This window comes from Saccopteryx leptura, chromosome 7, assembly GCF_036850995.1.
Source record: "Saccopteryx leptura isolate mSacLep1 chromosome 7, mSacLep1_pri_phased_curated, whole genome shotgun sequence".
Taxonomy (NCBI): domain Eukaryota; kingdom Metazoa; phylum Chordata; class Mammalia; order Chiroptera; family Emballonuridae; genus Saccopteryx; species Saccopteryx leptura.
In genome coordinates, this window is record NC_089509.1 from 59,919,435 (window position 1) to 59,938,815 (window position 19,381).

Sequence of the window (19,381 nt, forward strand, 5' to 3'; positions counted from 1 at the left end):
ACACACTTTTTGAAAATCACTCCATTAGAAATTTTGGATAAAATTATACAATGCGTGAGACCTGCTTTAAAATATTCCAACAAAAATAAAATTTTAAGTGGAAAAGAGGAAACAAGAAAAGCAGATTTGGCATAATGTCAGTAACTTTGAAGCTGGGAGGTAGTTACATTAAGGTTCATTATACTTATCTCTGCTATTGTGTATTTTTCAAAGTTTCTGTAACTTTTGAAGTTACTGGTATTTTACAGTTAGTTAAAGCATTAATTTTTTTATTGCTTTCTGTGATCACTATTATTTCCTTATTTCCCACTCATTTCCTTTGGATCCATTTTTCTACTTAATCCTTCTGGAGTTAGTTTAGTAAGATTTTTGAATAATAAATATTCTGTCCTTGAGTATATTAAATATATCTTCATTATATCCTAATTCTTAAGTAGAGGTTTAACCAGTGGTGGGATTCTGCTGGTTTGCACCAGTTCAAGCAGAACAAATACCTAATTTTTTGTTGAGTTTGGTGAACCAGTCGTTAAAATGGCACTGGTAATCAGGGTTCTCTCTAAGGTAGATGTCGCCTAGACAGCTGCCAAATATGGGAATCACAAATTTACATTCCTGATTCTTTTTTAACGTTCATCTGCTCAACAGCATATTCTAAGTGCTTGTAGTAATATTCATTCCATCCACAGGTGGAAAAAAAATTGCCAAGTAAGGATTCCAATCAAGAAGCAATATGGAAATATATTAAATAAGTTTTATTGTTGTCAGTTAATAATATTTTTCATTAATATTTTAAAACTAACAATTTAGGTTTTGTGTACCTTTTTTATTGTTCTTATTTAAGTATTAAATGCATGAAATAAAAAAACTACCTTTTGGTGTATCTTTTTTTATACTTAAAATGGTCATTAAGGCAGAGAATATTGTTAAATTATTTGAATCCCACCTCCGGATTTAGCTGCATATAGAATTCTTGCCTGCTGATTAGTTTCTCTCAGCATTATGAAGATACTACTACACAATCTTCTGGCATCTGTGTGGCTGATAGGAGTTTGTAGGCCTGTAATTTCTTTGCTAGTAATCGTTTTTATGTATTAAAATTTAAGATTATGCCCCTCTCTGTAATTTTAGTATTAATCAGGGGTGGACTCATTTTTATTTCTCTTAATACCGTTAAGTAAAGTTTTTATCTGCGGCCTTGCCTGTGGTGGTGCAGTAGATAGATCGTGGACCTGGAATGCTGAGGTCACCGGTTCGAAACCCTTGGCTTGACCAGTAAAGGCACATACTACAAGCAACCAATGAACAACTAAAGTGAAGCAACTATGAGTGATACTTTCTTACTCCCACAGCCTCTGAAATAAATGCAATCTTGAAAAATAAAAAATAAAGGCCCTGGCCGGTTAGCTCAGTGGTAGAGCATCAGCTTGGCATGCAGGAGTCCCGGGTTCGATTCCCAGCCAGGGCACACAGGAGAAGCGCCCATCTGCTTCTCCACCCCTCCCCCTCTCCTTCCTCTCTGTCTCTCTCTTCCCCTCCCGCAGCCAGGGCTCCATTGGAGCAAAGTTGGCCCGGGCACTGAGGATGGCTCTGTGGCCTCTGCCTCAGGCGCTAGAATGGCTCTGGTTGCAACAAAGCGATGCCCCAGATGGGCAGAGCATCGCCTCCTGGTGGGCGTGCCGAGTGGATCCCGGTCGGGTGCATGCGGGAGTCTGTCTGACTGCCTCCCCGTTTCCAACTTCAGAAAAATACAAATAAATAAATACAATAAAAAATTTTCAGCCATTATCTCTTCAAATATGCTTTTTTTTGCCATTCACTTTACTCTTTTTCTAAAACTCCTATGTGATGGCATGCACATATATGCATTCTCAAATGAAGAGTTCAAAACTGGAAACAAAGCAGAGTACACTATACAATACCTAAAATGTCCTCAGGTTATGTTTACTGATAAAACTTTAAGTCTACATAAAACAATAGCTTGGTTGTCCTCCATTTGTATAAGAGGGCTAAACAACCTACCAATTACTTTAAATCAGTACAGATCATATTCACATTCCTCTTTCCACCCACTCTTTAGCTCTAAAACGGTGTTTCCCAACGTGGGGCCCACGCCCCACAGGGGGGCAATTCAATAGTTAAGGGGGGCAATTTGAAAATGGACTCGACAGGACTTTAACTCTTTCGCCCCGGGCCATTTAAATACAATGCTAGATATCGGTGCCAAATTTAACAAAAAATGCAATTCTTAAATAATTGCGGTAAATAATTATTAAGTATAATTTCGTTTGACGAGACCAAAATATCAACTGGGTGATTGGCGTCGTCAAGTAAACTTCGTCCTCGGTTCACCGCAGAGCGTGCCGTCTGCCGCGAGGAACCCCGGACGTTTTAAAAACTCGCTAAACAATGCAGTTATTCTCACCTAATTGGCCCATCGCAACTTCTGTAGTGTTTCACATCATTCAGTTGGTGTTAATTTGAAATAAGTGTCAGTCAAAACTGTTGTAAAAGCTCGTTGATTTAATAAATATATATATATATATATATATTGTATAGATATAATTGGTAAGTATTTGATTTTATTTTTATCAATATTAAACTATTAAGTACTTCTTGCATCGGGGCTAGAAAGCAATAATATTTTATAAATATTATTGGGGCTATAATAGTGCATGCACGACAATTTTAATTTTAGAAGCATAACTTTCCAGAAAATTTTGTCAAGTGGAAAAAATATAGATACCTTTTGATTTGCGGTGGTAGTGTAGTAAATGTGTTATATACATTTAAATATGAATTTTTAGTATACGTTTACTCTATGTCACACTGAATATATTTTAACACATATTTTAATATTAATTTTTAATTGATCTTATTTTTATTCTAGCCCATAGTAAAATGAGTGGTGCAAGCAAGAAAAAAACTCGTCAATATTCGGAGGAATATTTAAAATTTGGGTTCATACCCACTGTTCACGATGAGCGGATTCCTTTTTGTCTTTTATGCCAGCAATGCTTGACCAATGAATCAATGAAACGAGGTCATCTTGAGGAGCATTTGAAGGCGAAACAAATAGTGCTCATATTAATTCAGATTTGAGTTACTTTAAAACTTTAAAGAAAAATTTTGAAAAAAGAACATTAAAGTCTCTATTTACTGCTCATACTTCAACTAATAATCGTGTTCTTGAGGCTAGTTATCAAATTTCTTTATTCATCGCTAAAACTGGAGAAAATCACACTATAGGAGAGAATTTAATAAAACCGTCAATATCAGCATTTCTTTTTTTTTTTTTTTTTTTTTTTTTTTTTTTTTTTTTTTTTTGGTATTTTTCCGAAGCTGGAAACGGGGAGAGACAGTCAGACAGACTCCCGCATGCGCCCGACCGGGATCCACCCGGCACGCCCACCAGGGGCGACGCTCTGCCCACCAGGGGGCGATGCTCTGCCCCTCTGGGGCGTCGCTCTGCCGCGACCAGAGCCACTCTAGCGCCTGGGGCAGAGGCCAAGGAGCCATCCCCAGCGCCCGGGCCATCTTTGCTCCAATGGAGCCTTGGCTGCGGGAGGGGAAGAGAGAGACAGAGAGGAAGGAGGGGGGCGGGGTGGAGAAGCAAATGGGCGCTTCTCCTATGTGCCCTGGCCGGGAATCGAACCCGGGTCCCCCGCACGCCAGGCCGACGCTCTACCGCTGAGCCAACCGGCCAGGGCAATATCAGCATTTCTTAAAACGGTTCTTGAAAAAGATGACAAAGATGTAAAAGCTATGCCACTCAGTAACAATTCTGTTAGCAGAAGAATAGACGAAATGAGTAAGGATATTGAAAAATAACTTATTGAAAAGCTGAAAACAAGAAAACTCTCCTTGCAAATGGATGAATCAACTTTGAGAGACAGTGAGGCAGTATTGATAACTTACGTAAGATATATTGATAAAGGACATTTTGCTGAAGAAATGTTGTTCTGTAAAAGATTAGAAAGCACCACTACCTCCAAAGATATATATAATAAGCTAAAAAACTTAGATGTCAATGATATACCAATGAAAAATATAACATCTTGTGCTGCAGATGGTGCTCCCAATATGATGGGCAAGAAAAATGGCTGCTTAAAATTGATGAAAGATGTGAATCCAGAAATGATTCTTGTGCATTGTGTTATTCATAGGGAAAACTTGGTAGCTAAAAACATCTCGCCTCTTCTGAATGAAGTATTACATACAGTAATAAAGTGTGTTAATGCTATTAAAGCTAGTGCCAAATGTGAGCGTCTTTTGAAGCTATTTTGTGAAGAACAAAATGAAGACCATGTGAGACTTTTACTTCATACTGAAGTAAGATGGCTATCTAAAGGAAACTGTTTGAAAAGATTTATGGAACTGTTTGATACTCTTAATGATTTTTTAAGCGACAAACCTGAAATGAAGTATCTGTTAACAATAGATGGTAAAGCATTTGTGAGTTATTTAGCCAATATCTTTGAAAAACTAAATATATTAAATAAGCAACTTCAAGGAACAAATAAAACTCTTGTCAATGCAAAAGCAAAGATATTTGGTTTCATTACCAATATTGAGTTATGTCAGAAACATATTAACAACAAAAACTTTATAAACAGTTTCATTGGCTCCAAAAATGTGAAGTAACTGATACCGCTTTACTTGTTATTGTCAATCATTTGAATATTCTATCGGCTGATTTAAAAGAAAGATTTTCTGATTTAAAACAAATTGATTTCCCAACATGGATGATGCAGCCAATGTTAGTGGATTTGTCTGATATATCAAATATGCAGTATCAAGAAGAACTCGCAGAATTGCAAAATGATGAGTCAGTTAAAGCTTTATTTAATATCAAAGGAGCGATGGCATGGCTTTGTGAGGAAACAGAAATCAAATACCCAAATTCAACCAAATGTGCAAGAAAACTATTGCTACCGTTTCCATCTTCATTTTTAGCTGAATGTGGATTTAGTGCTGTAAATGATTTACTGGTAAAAAAAAAGAAATCGGCTGGATAGAAGATACCTGGAGACTTGAGACTAAAGCTAACCAAATTGGAACCTAATATAAAATCTCTGTGCAGCAAGCATCAAGCGCAAGGATCACACTAAATTAAAATAATAAATTAATATAGAAAAATCTGTATTAAAATTATTTGGAATTTAAATTTCTGTTTTTCATTATGTTTTGAAATTTTACTTACTGTGTTTTGTTAACAATTTCATAGTGATTTCTTCCTAGAACCTATCATTTATGTTTATTAAGTGAACAAATCAATTTTTTAATGTTAAAAATTATGTATGTTACATAGGGGGGGACATAAAAATTTTAGAAAGGTTAAGGTGGGGCATGGCACAAAAAAGGTTCGGAAACACTGCTCTAAAGAGACTGCATTTTCCACTATACACTCTGCTTTTCATGAAATAGGTTTGGCCTTTTAGTAATACTTGAACATTTCTATGATCAGCCAGTTCTGACATATGATTCCTTAGGTAAAACCAATAAAAATTATTCTTATTTTGTTAGAAATGTCTCAAGCCTGACCAGACAGTGGCATGGTGGCACAGCGGATAGAGCATCGAACTAGGATGCAAAGGACTCAGATTCAAAACCCTGAGGTCGCCGGCTTGAGCACAGACTCACCAGCTTGAGCCCAAGGTCACTGGCTTGAACAAGGGCTCACTCAGTCTGCTGTAGCCCCCTGGTCAAGGCACATATGAGACAGCAATCAGGCCCTGGCCAGTTGGCTCAGTAGTAGAGCATTAGCTCGGCGTGTGGAAGTTCCAAGTTCAATTCCTGGCCAGGGCACACAGGAGAAGCGCCCATCTGCTTCTCCTCCCCTCCCCCTCTCCTTTCTCTCTGTCTCTCTCTTCCCCTCCCACAGCCAAGGCTCCATTGGAGCAAAGCAGGCCAGGGCACTGAGGATGGCTCTATGGCCTCCACCTCAGGTACTAGAATGGTTCCTGTTGCAATGGAACAACGCCCCAGATGAGCAGAGAGCATGCTGGGTGCATCCCAACTGGGCGCATGCAGGAGTCTGTCTCTGTGCCTTTCTGCTTCTCACTTCAAAAAAATACACACAAAAGAATTTTATAAGAAAGCAATCAATGAACAACTAAGGTGCCACAGGAAGACGATGCTTCTCATCTCTCTCCCTTCCTGTCTGTCTGTCCCTATCTGTTCCTCTCTCAAAAAAAAGTTTCAGAAGACATTTCTTCCACTTACCATAAAACAAATACATATGGTTGGTATCTTTCCTCCCCAAATTAAAAAACTGAAGCAAAAATTAAAAAGGGGGAGGGGAATTTATCCTATTGATGTAAATTAAATAGACCAAGTCACTGTAGTCAAGTGAGAAAAAATGCTAGTTATGAAGCCTTGGGACAGTTTCCTTCCCTACCCAAATGCCAGATTAGTAACAGGATTATTGCAAGAAAGGATTACGTAAAAATACTTAAATAGTATCTGACACCACAGTAGTACATCAGAGCTCTGTCCCTCTGGCCCTTCAATTGTTTAAGTATAAAGCTTCAAAAACCCAGTGTTTTGTAGTGCTTCCCATTCTCTCACTACTAATTTTATAAAAAGCACAGCTATCAATTAGTCCACAGCTAAGCAGTTTTTCATGAATAATGGAAATTCTAAACATTAGATTTTTTGCTTTAAAAAAGTATTGATTTCTATAAACCTCTCTTCCTACCTCAAACACAAAACTACATTTTAAATATGTCCAGTCTTAAAGGATAACTCTGTATTTAGATAAAACAAAATTTGGTGGAGGACTAAAATTTGAGACTAAATCTTGACTGAAATTTTGGGAAAGTTTTTTCAACTAGAAAAGACATCGGTAAGATATCAAAATTCATATTTTGTCTAAACTCTTGCTCATGTAGGTTACATATTTTGATATATACTATATAAGAAATTATGAATTTCCATTTTAACTCATTTAAAAATAAATCTATTACATGTTAACACAAATTAACATTTTATAAAAAACTATTTTCCAAAAATATACATGTAACTGATAAGAGAGGCCATGTTTTTTTACATTTATAGACGACAAACGGAGTCTCATATTTGCTTTTACATTCAATCTGTTGCAATATATGGTTTGGGCTGAAGCATATGAAGAACTGCTGGTAGAATGACAGACTTCTGAAGATGTAGAAGATAGTTTCTGTGTGTGTGTGTGTGTGTGTGTGTGTGTGTGTGTGTGTGTGAGAGAGAGAGAGAGAGAGAGAGAGACAGAGAGAGACAGAGAGAGACAGAGAGGGACAAACAGGAAGGGGGAGAGATGAGAAGCCTCAATTCTTCGTTGCAGCACCTTAGTTCACTGATTGCTTTCTCATGTTCCTTGACCAGGGGGCTACAGTAGAGTAACCAACCCCTTGCTCAAGCCAGCAACTTTGGGCTTCAAGGCAGTGACCTTTGGTCTCAAGAATATCTAGCTTCACAAAGATATATGACTAGAAAAGGAAGAAGTAATTTGATAGCCTTTCAGCCAATTGTGGGTATTTGATACAATACCAAACTTGACAAGTAACAGTTTCTTAAAGATCTGTAACAATGTAGAATCTGAAACCATATTGGTAAACTTTCCATGTTTGTTACTAGTCTACCTCTAATTTTAAATGGATTCATGGTTTTCAGTTGAGAACTACTGGTTCACTGAGTAACCACATACAGATCTCCATATACTTTATTTTAAAACAGTATTCCAAAAAAAAAAATCCTATTTATTAATATCACTATCCATCTCATCAGAAATTTATTAACAAACTATGCAGTTCATAGATTTGATTTTCCTAAAATTCTCATTTTCACTATAAAACTCAAATTTTAACATTGATAACAAATACTATTGTTTTTTCCTTTAAGTAATGCTTACTGAATTCATTTTTTTAAAGAAAACATCTGTCACATAAATACATGAGTCTCCCAATAACGCTAACCTGTCAATCTTTCAAGTAAAAAGCATTTCATGAAAACAGTATCTAGTTCAGCTTACAACTCACCCAACTACACAATCGAAAAAAAGGTTTTTTAATACAATCATCTTAAAAGTGCTTTATTAAAGCATACCTTGCCCAAAAAATTTACAAAGACAAGCAGCAGAACCTGCAAATCAAAAAAAACAAGATACCACTTCATATTTATTAGAATAGCTACAATAAAAAAGGACAATGATAAATGTTGCTAAGAGGTAGAGAAATTGGAACCCTCATACATTGCTGGTGAGAATGTACAAAGTGCAGTCACTATGGAACATCATTTTGGAAGTTCTTCAAAATGTAAACCATTAAGTTACCATACAATCTAGCAAATCCACAGCTAAGTATATACCCAAAAGAAATGAAAACACGTCCACGCAAAAAAATGTACATGTTATGTTCATAGCAGCATTATTCATAATAGCTAAAAATGTGGAAACTTTATCCATCAACAGGTAAGTGAATAAAACATGGTATACTCATACAATGGAATATTATTCAACCACAAAAAGTATCTTAAAAATACTGTGGCAAATGAAGGTAGTTAGACACAAAAAGCCATTTATTATTAATTCATTAATATGAAATAAAATCCCATTGATATAAAAGGCAAATCCAGAAAGAGATCAGTGTTTGTCAAGGGCTAAGACATGGAGGTTTGGAGGAGGCATGAAGAGTGACTGCTAATGGGGTTTTGGGAGGGAGTGAAAATGCTCTAAAATTAGATAGTGGTGATGGTTCACCATTCTGTGACTGTATTACAATTCACTGAATTGTATATTTTAAAGAGTGAATTTTATGGTATGTGAGTTAATTTCAAATAAAGCTATTATTTTTTTAAAAACATGCAGCACTAGGTCCTGGCAGGTTGGTTCAGTGGATAGAGTATCAGCCAGGCGTGCAGACGTCCCAGGTTCAATCCCTAGTCAGGGCACACATGAGAAAGGACCATCTGCTTCATTCCCTTCCCCCTTCCCCTCCCACAGCCAATGGCTCGATTTATTCAAGCATCAGTGGGCACTGAGGATAGCTAGGTTAATTCAAGTATCAGCCCCAGATGAGGGTTGCTGGGTACATCCCAGTGTCAAGGCACATGTGGGTGTCTCTCATCTCCCCCATCTCACTTAGGAAAAAAAAAATGCAGCACTCAAGTGTTGAAGATTTAGTAAAAGTAACTATTTTGACTGGTTTAACAAGGTCATTTTTCAGCAAAGTGCATTTTTCTTAACAGCAAGTGCAATGTCATAAAGAATACAACTAGTATTATTTTGTGCCACTGCTTTGAGTTGTGCTAAAAACCAAGCGGTTTTAGTCACCATTGGTGAAAATGTCAACACAAAAAAAAGGCAAATAACTTCAGTATTACTTTTAATGTTATGAAAAGTAGTCTGACATTAAGGACCTCTAAGAGAGTCTCAAAGATTCCCCAGATCAAACTTTGCGAACTGTTGCTCTGAACCACACAGTTTCAGAAGACTCGAATGCAATTAAGGGTTTTCCAAGGACAGACCTGAGGCTTTAAGACAATTCCAATTTTCTAAGCATATACCACAAATTTCTCAAAAGGAAAAAGCCTTTATTGTGATGGAAATTATTTCAAAAACAAACTCAAGCCCTGGCCAGTTGGCTTAGTGGTAGAGCGTTGGCATGGCATGCAGCAGTCCCGGGTTTGATTCCCGGCCAGGGCACACAGGAGAAGCGCCCATCTGCTTCTCCACCCCTCCCCCTCTCCTTCCTCTCTGTCTCTCTCTTGCCCTCCCACAGCCAGGCTCCATTGAAGCAAAGTTGGCCCTGGCACTGAGGATGGCTCTGTGGCCTCTGCCTCAGGCGCTAGAATAGCTCAGGTTGCAACAGAGCAACGCCCCAGATGGGCAGAGCATCACCCCCTGGTGGGCATGCCGGGTGGATCCTGGTCTGGCACATGCGGGAGTCTGTCTGACTGCCTCCCCATTTCCAACTTCAGAAAAATACAAAAAAAAAACAAAAAAAAAACAAACTCAAGTGTCCCAATTTAAGAGCTTAGAATCACTGACTTATTGGAAGGTAAAAATCTCCACAAAACCCAAATAAAAGTAGAAGAGTGCCTGGCCTGTGGTGGTGTAGTAGATAAAGTGACAACCTAGAATGCTAAGGTCACTGGTTATAAACCCTGGGGCTTGCCTGGTCAAGGCACATAGACAAGCAACCAATGAACAACTAAAGTGAAGCAACTATGAGCTGGTAATTCTTGCTGCCCCCCCCATATAAAATCAATAAATAAAATCTTTAAAAAGATAAAAAGTAAAAGAGTGAAAGTAAGGAGTTAGTACACAACAAAACAGTCAATAAAATGTCATTCAAATAAATAGCATTATTGAGGTAATGACAATACTATTTCTTTTAAAACTATACTATTTAATTCTTGCAAAGAGTAGCCTTCTGAAATTTCTACCCATACTATCAATAACATGTCTAGCACAGCTAAGTACAATGCCCATAATATACTTATAAGAATAAACCATCATAGAATCAAAGTCTGAAAGTTACCATAAATATAGTTACTTAGTCCAACAACCCAATTCCACATGTTGAGGAAATCGACTTTGCAAGAAAAAAAGTTAACTTGGCCAAAATCACAAAGTTAGCTACCGGCTGAGAGAGCATAGTCTTTACTTCCAGTACCACATTTTTACTATGCCAACCAGATTCCCCAAACAAATATAGTACAGAAGACACTTAACTTATATCACATCAAGGACGACCAAGACACTCTGTGTACCAAATAAAAATGTTATAATGTTGGACAATACCAATCAGATGTGAAAACAAATCCAGAATTGAGTAAGGGAAAACTTACAAATATACTGGCATAATACAGAAATGAATCCTTGACTTCAAAAACTGAAAACTTTCAATGGAGAACAATTTATAAGACACTCTGATGTCTACTTTTCATACAAACTTAGGGCAATGTATCATCACATTTAAGATAAGTAGATACTGATAAACACCTGAAGCAAAAAATTTCCCTACATGTTAACAAATCACTGAACCTATCTATGGTATAACATGACTTAAGACTTACCTGCAGGACTGTCAGCATTCTCTCCTGGGTGTAGCTGTATACCAGTAGAATCTATAGAGTTTACTGTAACTGTCTGTAGATTTGGCAACTGACCAGTGCTTAGACTAACTGGAGTTGAAGTCAAGGCTCCACCTGCTGCAACTTGACCAAGCGTGAGTGTCTGAACAGGTGTCAAAGTTATTTGTTGGGCAGCAGTGTTCTGTATTTGCAAATTCTGCAAGTTCTGGACCCCTTGTACTTGAAATGTTTGCCAAGTTATCTGTCCAGAAGGGGTCACTGTCTGTGCCTGAATTAAAAAGGTTCCAGGATTCAGCTGCAACTGAAGATTTTGCAAAGCCTGTTGTGATATATTTTGACCACCGGCTTGCACACCATGGATTGTCTGTGGTGTAATACCTTGCACAATTTGGGCTTGACTGGTTGGCTGCTGAGACTCTTGAAGTTGTAGGTGTTGTACAACAGGCTGTGCTGTAGAAACCTGAATATTCTGAGCCTGTGTCTCTTCAGAAACAGGCGACTGGATATAATTTCCCTGAAGATCTGAAGAATGGACTTGCCCACTAGAAGTAGTCAAGCTATTTGTGTTTTGTTGCAATATACCTGTACTATCTATAGTAACAGGCAACTGTGATGAAGACGACGTTGGCACAAATAAATCTGTATCAGTGTTAGTTTCATTAATATCAGGAGAAACCCGCTCACCAGTCCTTTCTGAATTGTCTGAACTATCCATAGCTTGTCCTGTGTTTATCAAATGTCCATCGGCATTAATGCCTGCAGTCATTGTCTGAGAACTGCCCGAGAGTCCCAAAGAGTCTAAATCGACACTATTGATGGGTACAAAGGTAATATTTCCTGGCAGACCAAGAGGCACATTAGCAACTACTTGGGTTTGGCCAGGAAAAGATGAACCACCAATTGCAACTCCCTGAACCTGGACTTGGCCAGTCTGTGGTATGAGATTCTGGATATTAGCAGGAGGTGTTCCAGAGGCAAGCAAGGTTTGATTAGAGCCAGGAATGATCTGTATTTGACCACTTTCTTGATTTATACCTCCATTATCTGAAGTGCCTGTGAAACCAATCTGAACCTGCTGACCATCTGTTGACTGAATCTGTGGTATTACTTGATATTGAACATTGGACACTGTACCATTCGATGATTCTGAGCCTGGTGCAACTGAAAATATTTGTTGATTCTGCAAATTCTGAAGGGGAAGAACATACTGCCCACTTGAAGTAGCAGCACTTGGAATCTGTACTAGATTACCAGCTTCATCTTTTATAGTTGTAGGTGTGGCTGACAAAACCTCCCATCGGTTTGGTGCTCCTCCTAACTGTGCAGCAGCCAAATCACCTGTCTGGATGAAGAAAACAAAAAACGTTTTGTGATATATATTTGTGGTATATTTAAACCAGTCCTCAAAACTCTAGAAACTGATATAAATTCTACTACCTGAAAATAAAAGTTATCTTAATAACAGAATGGAATTCAAATATAGAAGCAATACTATATAAACTACAATAATTACGATTTCCAATTTTGGTAGTTATTGCTAAGATAAGCTATGCTATTTGAACAAGATAAAGACTTCAATAATAATCCTTGTTTTATGGCCACAAACTAGTTGTTTAATCCCTTATCTATAATATCTAATGCTATCCAGTTAAAAATAATCAATAGCCCTGTCCAGGTAGCTTAGTTGGTTAGAGCATCATCCCAGCATGTCAAGCTTGCAGGTTGAATTTGCAGTCAGGGCACATACAAGAATCAACCAATGCCAGATAGATCCCAGTTGGGGTGCATGTGGGAGTCTGTCTGTCTCCCCTCCTCTCACTTAAAAAATAAAAATTAAAAAAATCAACTAATAAATGAATAAATAAGTGGAACAATGTGGTATTTTCCTTTCTCTCTCTCCCTTTCATCCCCCTTCCTCTCTATAAATAAATAAGTATATGTAAATAAGTGGCTAGAAAAAATTATGAACAGATCAAACCAGCCATACCTCAAATACTGAAAAGAAGTAAAAAAATACAATGCACTAAAAATATATTACTAAATTGGGTGCATTACATATGGGAAAAAGCATTACTAATGAAGTGTTATCAAATTATTTGAATTAGAAAAGTTGAGATTTGCATATTACTGATATAAATCTTAAATCAAACAATTAAAGCAACTCCTTTGATGGCATGCATTAATGTACTCCTGTGCAAACTTATGGCTAGGGTATTCCATCAGCCAATTCTTTACCTTTCCCATGAATTTCTTTAAAAAAATGATACTTTAAAAAAATTAATGTGGAGATTATTGCCTTGTGACCACATGGCAAACTCACCCCATCTGAAAAGTTTTTCTAGAATCTAAGGGCTGGAAAGTATAGACTGGCTTTACCTGCTATTCTATTTAAGTTTGCAGTAAAGTACTAGGCATATACATTTTGCATTCTGTGATCTGTTGGAATCTCAGGTTATCATCCCCATAATTCACAGATTAAGTAAAACTGGAAAAATATGTATGAAAGCAAAAAGCAATAAAATCCTACATGTCAATGTCAAAGGACGGATTTTTTTTAGAGCATAACAGCAATGTTTATTATTTGAGTCCTTTTATATGCCAAGTACTATAATCATGGTTTATAATTTTTTTTTTTTTTGTATTTTTCTGAAGCTGGAAACAGGGAGAGACAGTCAAGACAGACCCCCGCATGCGCCCGAAAGGGATCCACCCGGCACGCCCACCAGGGGCGATGCTCTGACCCTCCGGGGCATCGCTCTGCCGCGACCAGAGCCACTCCAGCGCCTGGGGCAGAGGCCAAGGAGCCATCCCCAGCGCCTGGGCCATCCTCGTTCCAATGGAGCCCTGGCTGCAGGAGGGGAGGAGAGAGAGAGGAAGGGGGGGTGGAGAAGCAAATGTTTGCTTCTCCTATGTGCCCTGGCCGGGAATCGAACCCGGGTCCCCCACATGCCAGGCCGACGCTCTACCGCTGAGCCAACAGGCCAGGGCAAGTTTATAAGATTTTATCATTTACGCCTTACAACAATCCTATGAAGTAAATGTTACCATTATTTCCATTTCACAGATGAGAAAATCAAGGGACAAAATCACATAGCTATCAAATGCCAAAACAAGATATAAAACTAGGTCAAGTCTAACTCCAGAACCCAGAGCCTTAAATACTATACCATACTGTCTACCACTAAGACCAGTGGTAAAGGCATGGGGAATGAGACCCTATACTAATCACTCACCATTAAAATAAAACCATTGCTATCCTATTTCCTTCTAGATCTTCATGTAATTTCCTAAAATGCCATCTATCAGTAGACAATGAGAACATAAGTACAGTGTGTCCGTAAAGTCATGGTGCACTTTTGACCGGTCACAGGAAAGCAACAAAAGACGACAGAAATGTGAAATCTGCACCAAATAAAAGGAAAACCCTCCCAGTTCCTGTAGGATGATGTGGCAGCATGTGCACATGTGCAGATAATGACGTAACACCGTGTATACAGTGGAGCAGCCTACGGCCATGCCAGTCGAGATGTGGACGGTACAGAGGAGAGCTCAGTGTGTTCTGTGGCTCACTAAATTCGAATCCGTTACCAAAGTGCAACGTGAATATCGGCGCGTTTATAACGAAGCACCACCACATAAGAATATCATTATTCGTGGGACAAGCAGTTGAAGGAGACCGGCAGTTTGGTGGAGAAACCCCGTTCTGGTAGGCCATCAGTCAGTGACGAGTCTGTAGATGCTATATGGGATAGCTACCTAAGAAGCCCTAAAAAATCTGTGCGTGAGCCCACATCAAACTGCACTGAATAGGTATGAAACTGGGAGAGTTTTCCTTTTATTTGGTGCAGATTTCACATTTCTATCGTCTTTTGTTGCTTTCCTGTGACCAGTCAAAAGTGCACCATAAAAAATAAAAAAATAAAAAGTGCACCATGACTTTACGGACACACTGTATATCTTGATAGCTCAGCATTCTCAACTGGGCATCCATGCCGGAGTTTCAAAGGATCTTTGAATCTCCTAAAATTGCCTAACAACTTTTTGACAGAGTGCAATTGGGGGTATGGGGTGGGGGAAGTTTCATCATATTCTCAGAGGGTCTGTGACCATAAAAAAGTTAAGACAAATACTGTCTTCTCAACATACATCATTCCACATTTTAATACAAATACTGTAGAAGATCTTTAAAGTTTACTGAAGAAATTACCTAATTTTTATGTAGATGCATAGTTAAAAGTATATATGTATTTCAATGGATAAACCAGAGAATTGACCCAAGAATCTTATTAGTGCATATCTGTCAAAATGAAATAAGTGTATATGTAATCCCATGAGATACACAATCTTTCTCATCAAATGATTTTCAGTCAATCCAAGCAGACATGTACATACATGCTATTATATATGGTATAAAGTAGCCATATGATCAAAAAGCTATTTGGGGAAACAGGATATCAAAGAAAAAAAAAGATTTTGCATAAGAGATATTTAAAGTAATCTTATAAGAAAATAAAGTAATCTTAGAATAAAATTTAATAATGAACTATAGGCAATTAGAAAATAAAGGCATTAACAAAGGTATAAAAACAATAAAGTCACAAACAACAAAAAGAAATATGTAGGTTGGTGTTCAAGAGAGGATCCAGAAAAGGCTCAGATTCAGAGAAAAGTAATGGAAAACAGGACTAGACATTTTTATCAGGGCCTGTAATAAATGGCTTTGTAGATCCTGCTAAGGAGTTTGGACTTTATCCTGCAGATAGTAAATGAAAACTTTAAAAAGTTTAAGCAAGTGAATGGTACAATCAGATCTGTTTTTTAAAGATAAACTAAAGCCCAGTAAAGGAGACTGAAAGAAAGGCAGAAGAAGAAAAAACGAAAGGCAGAGGAGAATAAAAGTAAAGAAACTGTGGGATTCAGTACAAACATCTAAGCCTGAACCAAGGTAATGATATTTTAAAGTTATCAAACTTAAGTTATTAAAATAAAGCACGAGACATTTAAGTCACACATCATTCTTCAACTTCTATCTGGTATAGAAATTACAAGCTTAAGTCATCTTTCCCTATGTTAAAGTAACAATTCAATAACAATTCATGTTTCATTTCAGTCTCTTGGCATTTTAAATAAACTAAAAATACTTAAATCTATACTTTATATGGAAATTTCCAGTAAAGTATTAAGTCTGAAGTCCAATCCTTATCTTAAGGTCATACATCACATTTAAATATCAGCTGTTCAATTTTTTCTGAACAGTATTTAATTTATAACTATTCAACTTATATCAAAGAATATAGTGTCTCAGACATTTAGACACTTTTTTCATCTTAAAAGGGTTAATTTATGAAATCTAAAATGCTCTCTTTACAAAAGAGTAAAAGGGCAGATATTCAACTATCAGTGAACAGTTTTCTAGTCAAAGATAAACTGTTGTATTTGAATTTTTTAAAATAAACCTAAGGCAAAAAACATTTTTAATGAAGCACAAGCCTGGGGAAGAGGAGCTAGAAACAGCAAGAGATAATTTAAGGGGGAGGGTGGAAGCACCAAAACAAACAAAATAACAACTTTTCTTTAATAAAGTAATTTACAGTTTTAACTATTAGGTACCGTATTAAGTCTTTTTTATGGAATGGGGAAAACATAATCAGAAAACTACTACAGACATTCATGATTTAAGTTAAAAAAGACTATGGTTGGGGAAGGGTAATATATTACACTAGAGATAAGAACTGAGTTCTCGTCCAAACTAGAACTCTGTAGAACTGTTATGATTTAGAGCAGGACTCAATTTCCTTATGTTAAAAATGAAGAAAATATTATCTTGTAAGGTTATAAAAACCAAAACAGTTAAGCTTTATAAACTAGAAAGCACTATACAACCCTAAGGTTATCATCATGATTACTAAGCTTTCAAGGACTGATTTGAAAAACCTCCATTGAATGCCTAGCTAATTCCTGGCATAAAGATGAGTACTTGTTGAATGAATAGTGAAAGGTATCTTACTTTAAAATATCTGCAAAGAAAATGATAGAAAGAATGAATCAATAAAACTGATCTTGAGATATTGTCTTCTATGAAAAATTCTACATCAATTTTAACCCGTTTTGCTTCCATAATTACACAATGAATAAGCCCCAATATTTCGAACTACAAAGCCTACTAAGACCATTCATTTATGAGAAATTTCATCAGCAGCATATCAATAAAAGAGATACAGTACACTAAATACCAAAAAGGAAAGGGATAAATTAGAAAATCATCTGAGACCAAAAAAAAGTTGTAAAAACGTTTGCTGTTAGGCTATTTGGAAACACTACACAAAGGAAGAGAAATAAAATCACATAACCCAGGCAAAAACTAGTATTTGGTTTAGATTCAAGACAACCCTTTATGTAAGCTTCATACTAAAAGAAAAATCCACCAGTATTTCTCTAGTAATTCTAATATTCTCACCGAACAATTAACAAACAAAATACTATCTAACATGGAAGTTGGCATTATTGTTAAAATTGTAACCAAAGCTACTGTAAGGCTCCCTCTGTTTAGACATAATCACACAGTGAAAAAGAACATAACCAAGGGTAGTCTTGGAACATTGCTGTAACAATACATTGCAAGTGCATTTTCCAGTACAACCAGGCACAAAAATGGGGGGGGCCGGGTGAGAGAAAAGAGTAAGAGGTTCCTTATGTTCCCAGATAATATAATACCTATAGATAAAAGGGAAGAAGAAAAAATTCATACCACTTACTGTATAGCATTAACTTCTCAGTACACACAAATGGCTTTATGAAAGCCAAAAACAGGCAACGACAAGAGTGTAACAAGAAACAAGAACAAGTGCAAAACTGAGGTGGAAACAAACCAAAAACCATTCTTAAGTCAAGTACATACTCAAGCTTCTTAAATTCTTCCAGGGAACACCCAAAGAACTCAAACAGACACTAAATAAAAACATTTACCCAATGAATTCATTACAATGACAAAGTAGGTCTTATTTTAAGTAATGGTAAAAATAACTTTTTAAAAATAAGCTAGTTTCATTTTTTAGCTCACCAGCATTTATATACTAAATTAATGAACACCAAATTTATGACCTAAACTGAAGATCAGGCAAAAACTTCATAATATTTCCTTGTGCAGTTTATTACACTATAGTACAAATGAAATTATTAATTGAACAAGTTAACACTGCCCGGTCTACTTTATTCCATTTCTTAATTACAAAAATTACACAACTTTTATTTTCAAGTGGCCCTATTTTATTTATTGATTTTTAGAGAGGAGAGAGAGAGAAAGGCATGGAGTGGAGGGGAGTGGGAAGTATGAACTCATAACTGCATTTCATATGTACCTTGACCAAGCAAGCCCCGAGCTTTGAACCAGCAACCTCAACATTTCAGGTTGGCCAATGCTTCATCCACTATACCACCACAGGTCAGGCTTAACTACACCACTTTCAATAACAAAGTAGAAAGGAGCCTTGCCAACAAACCAGCCTTGGGAGTCCATGTTGTAGTTATACAGGTGAGACTGCTTTTGTACTGAGGGTGGTTATCCATTCTTGGCCAGGATGCAAAATGAACCCATACCATGTTATAATAAATTCTACATTCAAAATATTTAAAGCAAATCTTCTGTGCAGGTGGATTGGCTTTTCAATCACCTTTTAATCTTAAAATACCAAACTAAACTGGCATAAAACTGAAATGTATGTATACAGTTCATTTCATTTTAAACATAACATAAACATATATACAAAATGTGGTATCCCAGACTGAATCCTGAAACAGAAAATGGGCATTAGTGGGAAAAAATCAGAATAAAGTATGAAGTTAATACTGTATCATTAATTTCCTAATTTTGACAACTGCACCATTGTTATATTAACATTAGGGGAAGCTGGATGAAGGGTATAAGGTAACTCTCAGTACTATCTTTGTAACATTTCTGTAAATTAAAAATTCTTCCAAAATAGTCCTGGCCGGATAGTTCAGGTGGTTAGAGATGATCCCAATATGCCAAGGTTGCAGGTCTGATCCCAGGTCAGGGAACATACAAGAATCAACCAGTGAATGCATAACGAAGTGAAACAACAAACTGATGTTTCTCTCTCTCTCTCTCAAGTCAATCAATAAAATATTTTAAAAAGTAAAATTCTTCCTAAATAAAAATGTTTTCAAACACAGCTACAAAAAAGTTCTCTATAGACCATTCATGATTCCCAATATTTTGCATAAAGATTGTCTTAAGTATGTTTTTAAGTGGAAAAAATATGCCCATGAAATCACTTGGATTCTCTCT

The 19,381-nt window shown here is 36.9% G+C and overlaps 1 protein-coding gene across 1 annotated transcript in view; it reads right to left on the reverse strand.

The window, feature by feature from the left end:
- The window catches only part of SP3 (Sp3 transcription factor), a 59,648-nt gene that overhangs the window by 36,384 nt on the left and 3,883 nt on the right, over positions 1–19,381 (reverse strand). The window contains exon 4 of the mRNA XM_066345035.1: positions 11,056–12,415. Within this exon, the coding sequence (XP_066201132.1) occupies positions 11,056–12,415 (1,360 nt within the window). The remainder of the gene's footprint in view (positions 1–11,055; positions 12,416–19,381) is intronic.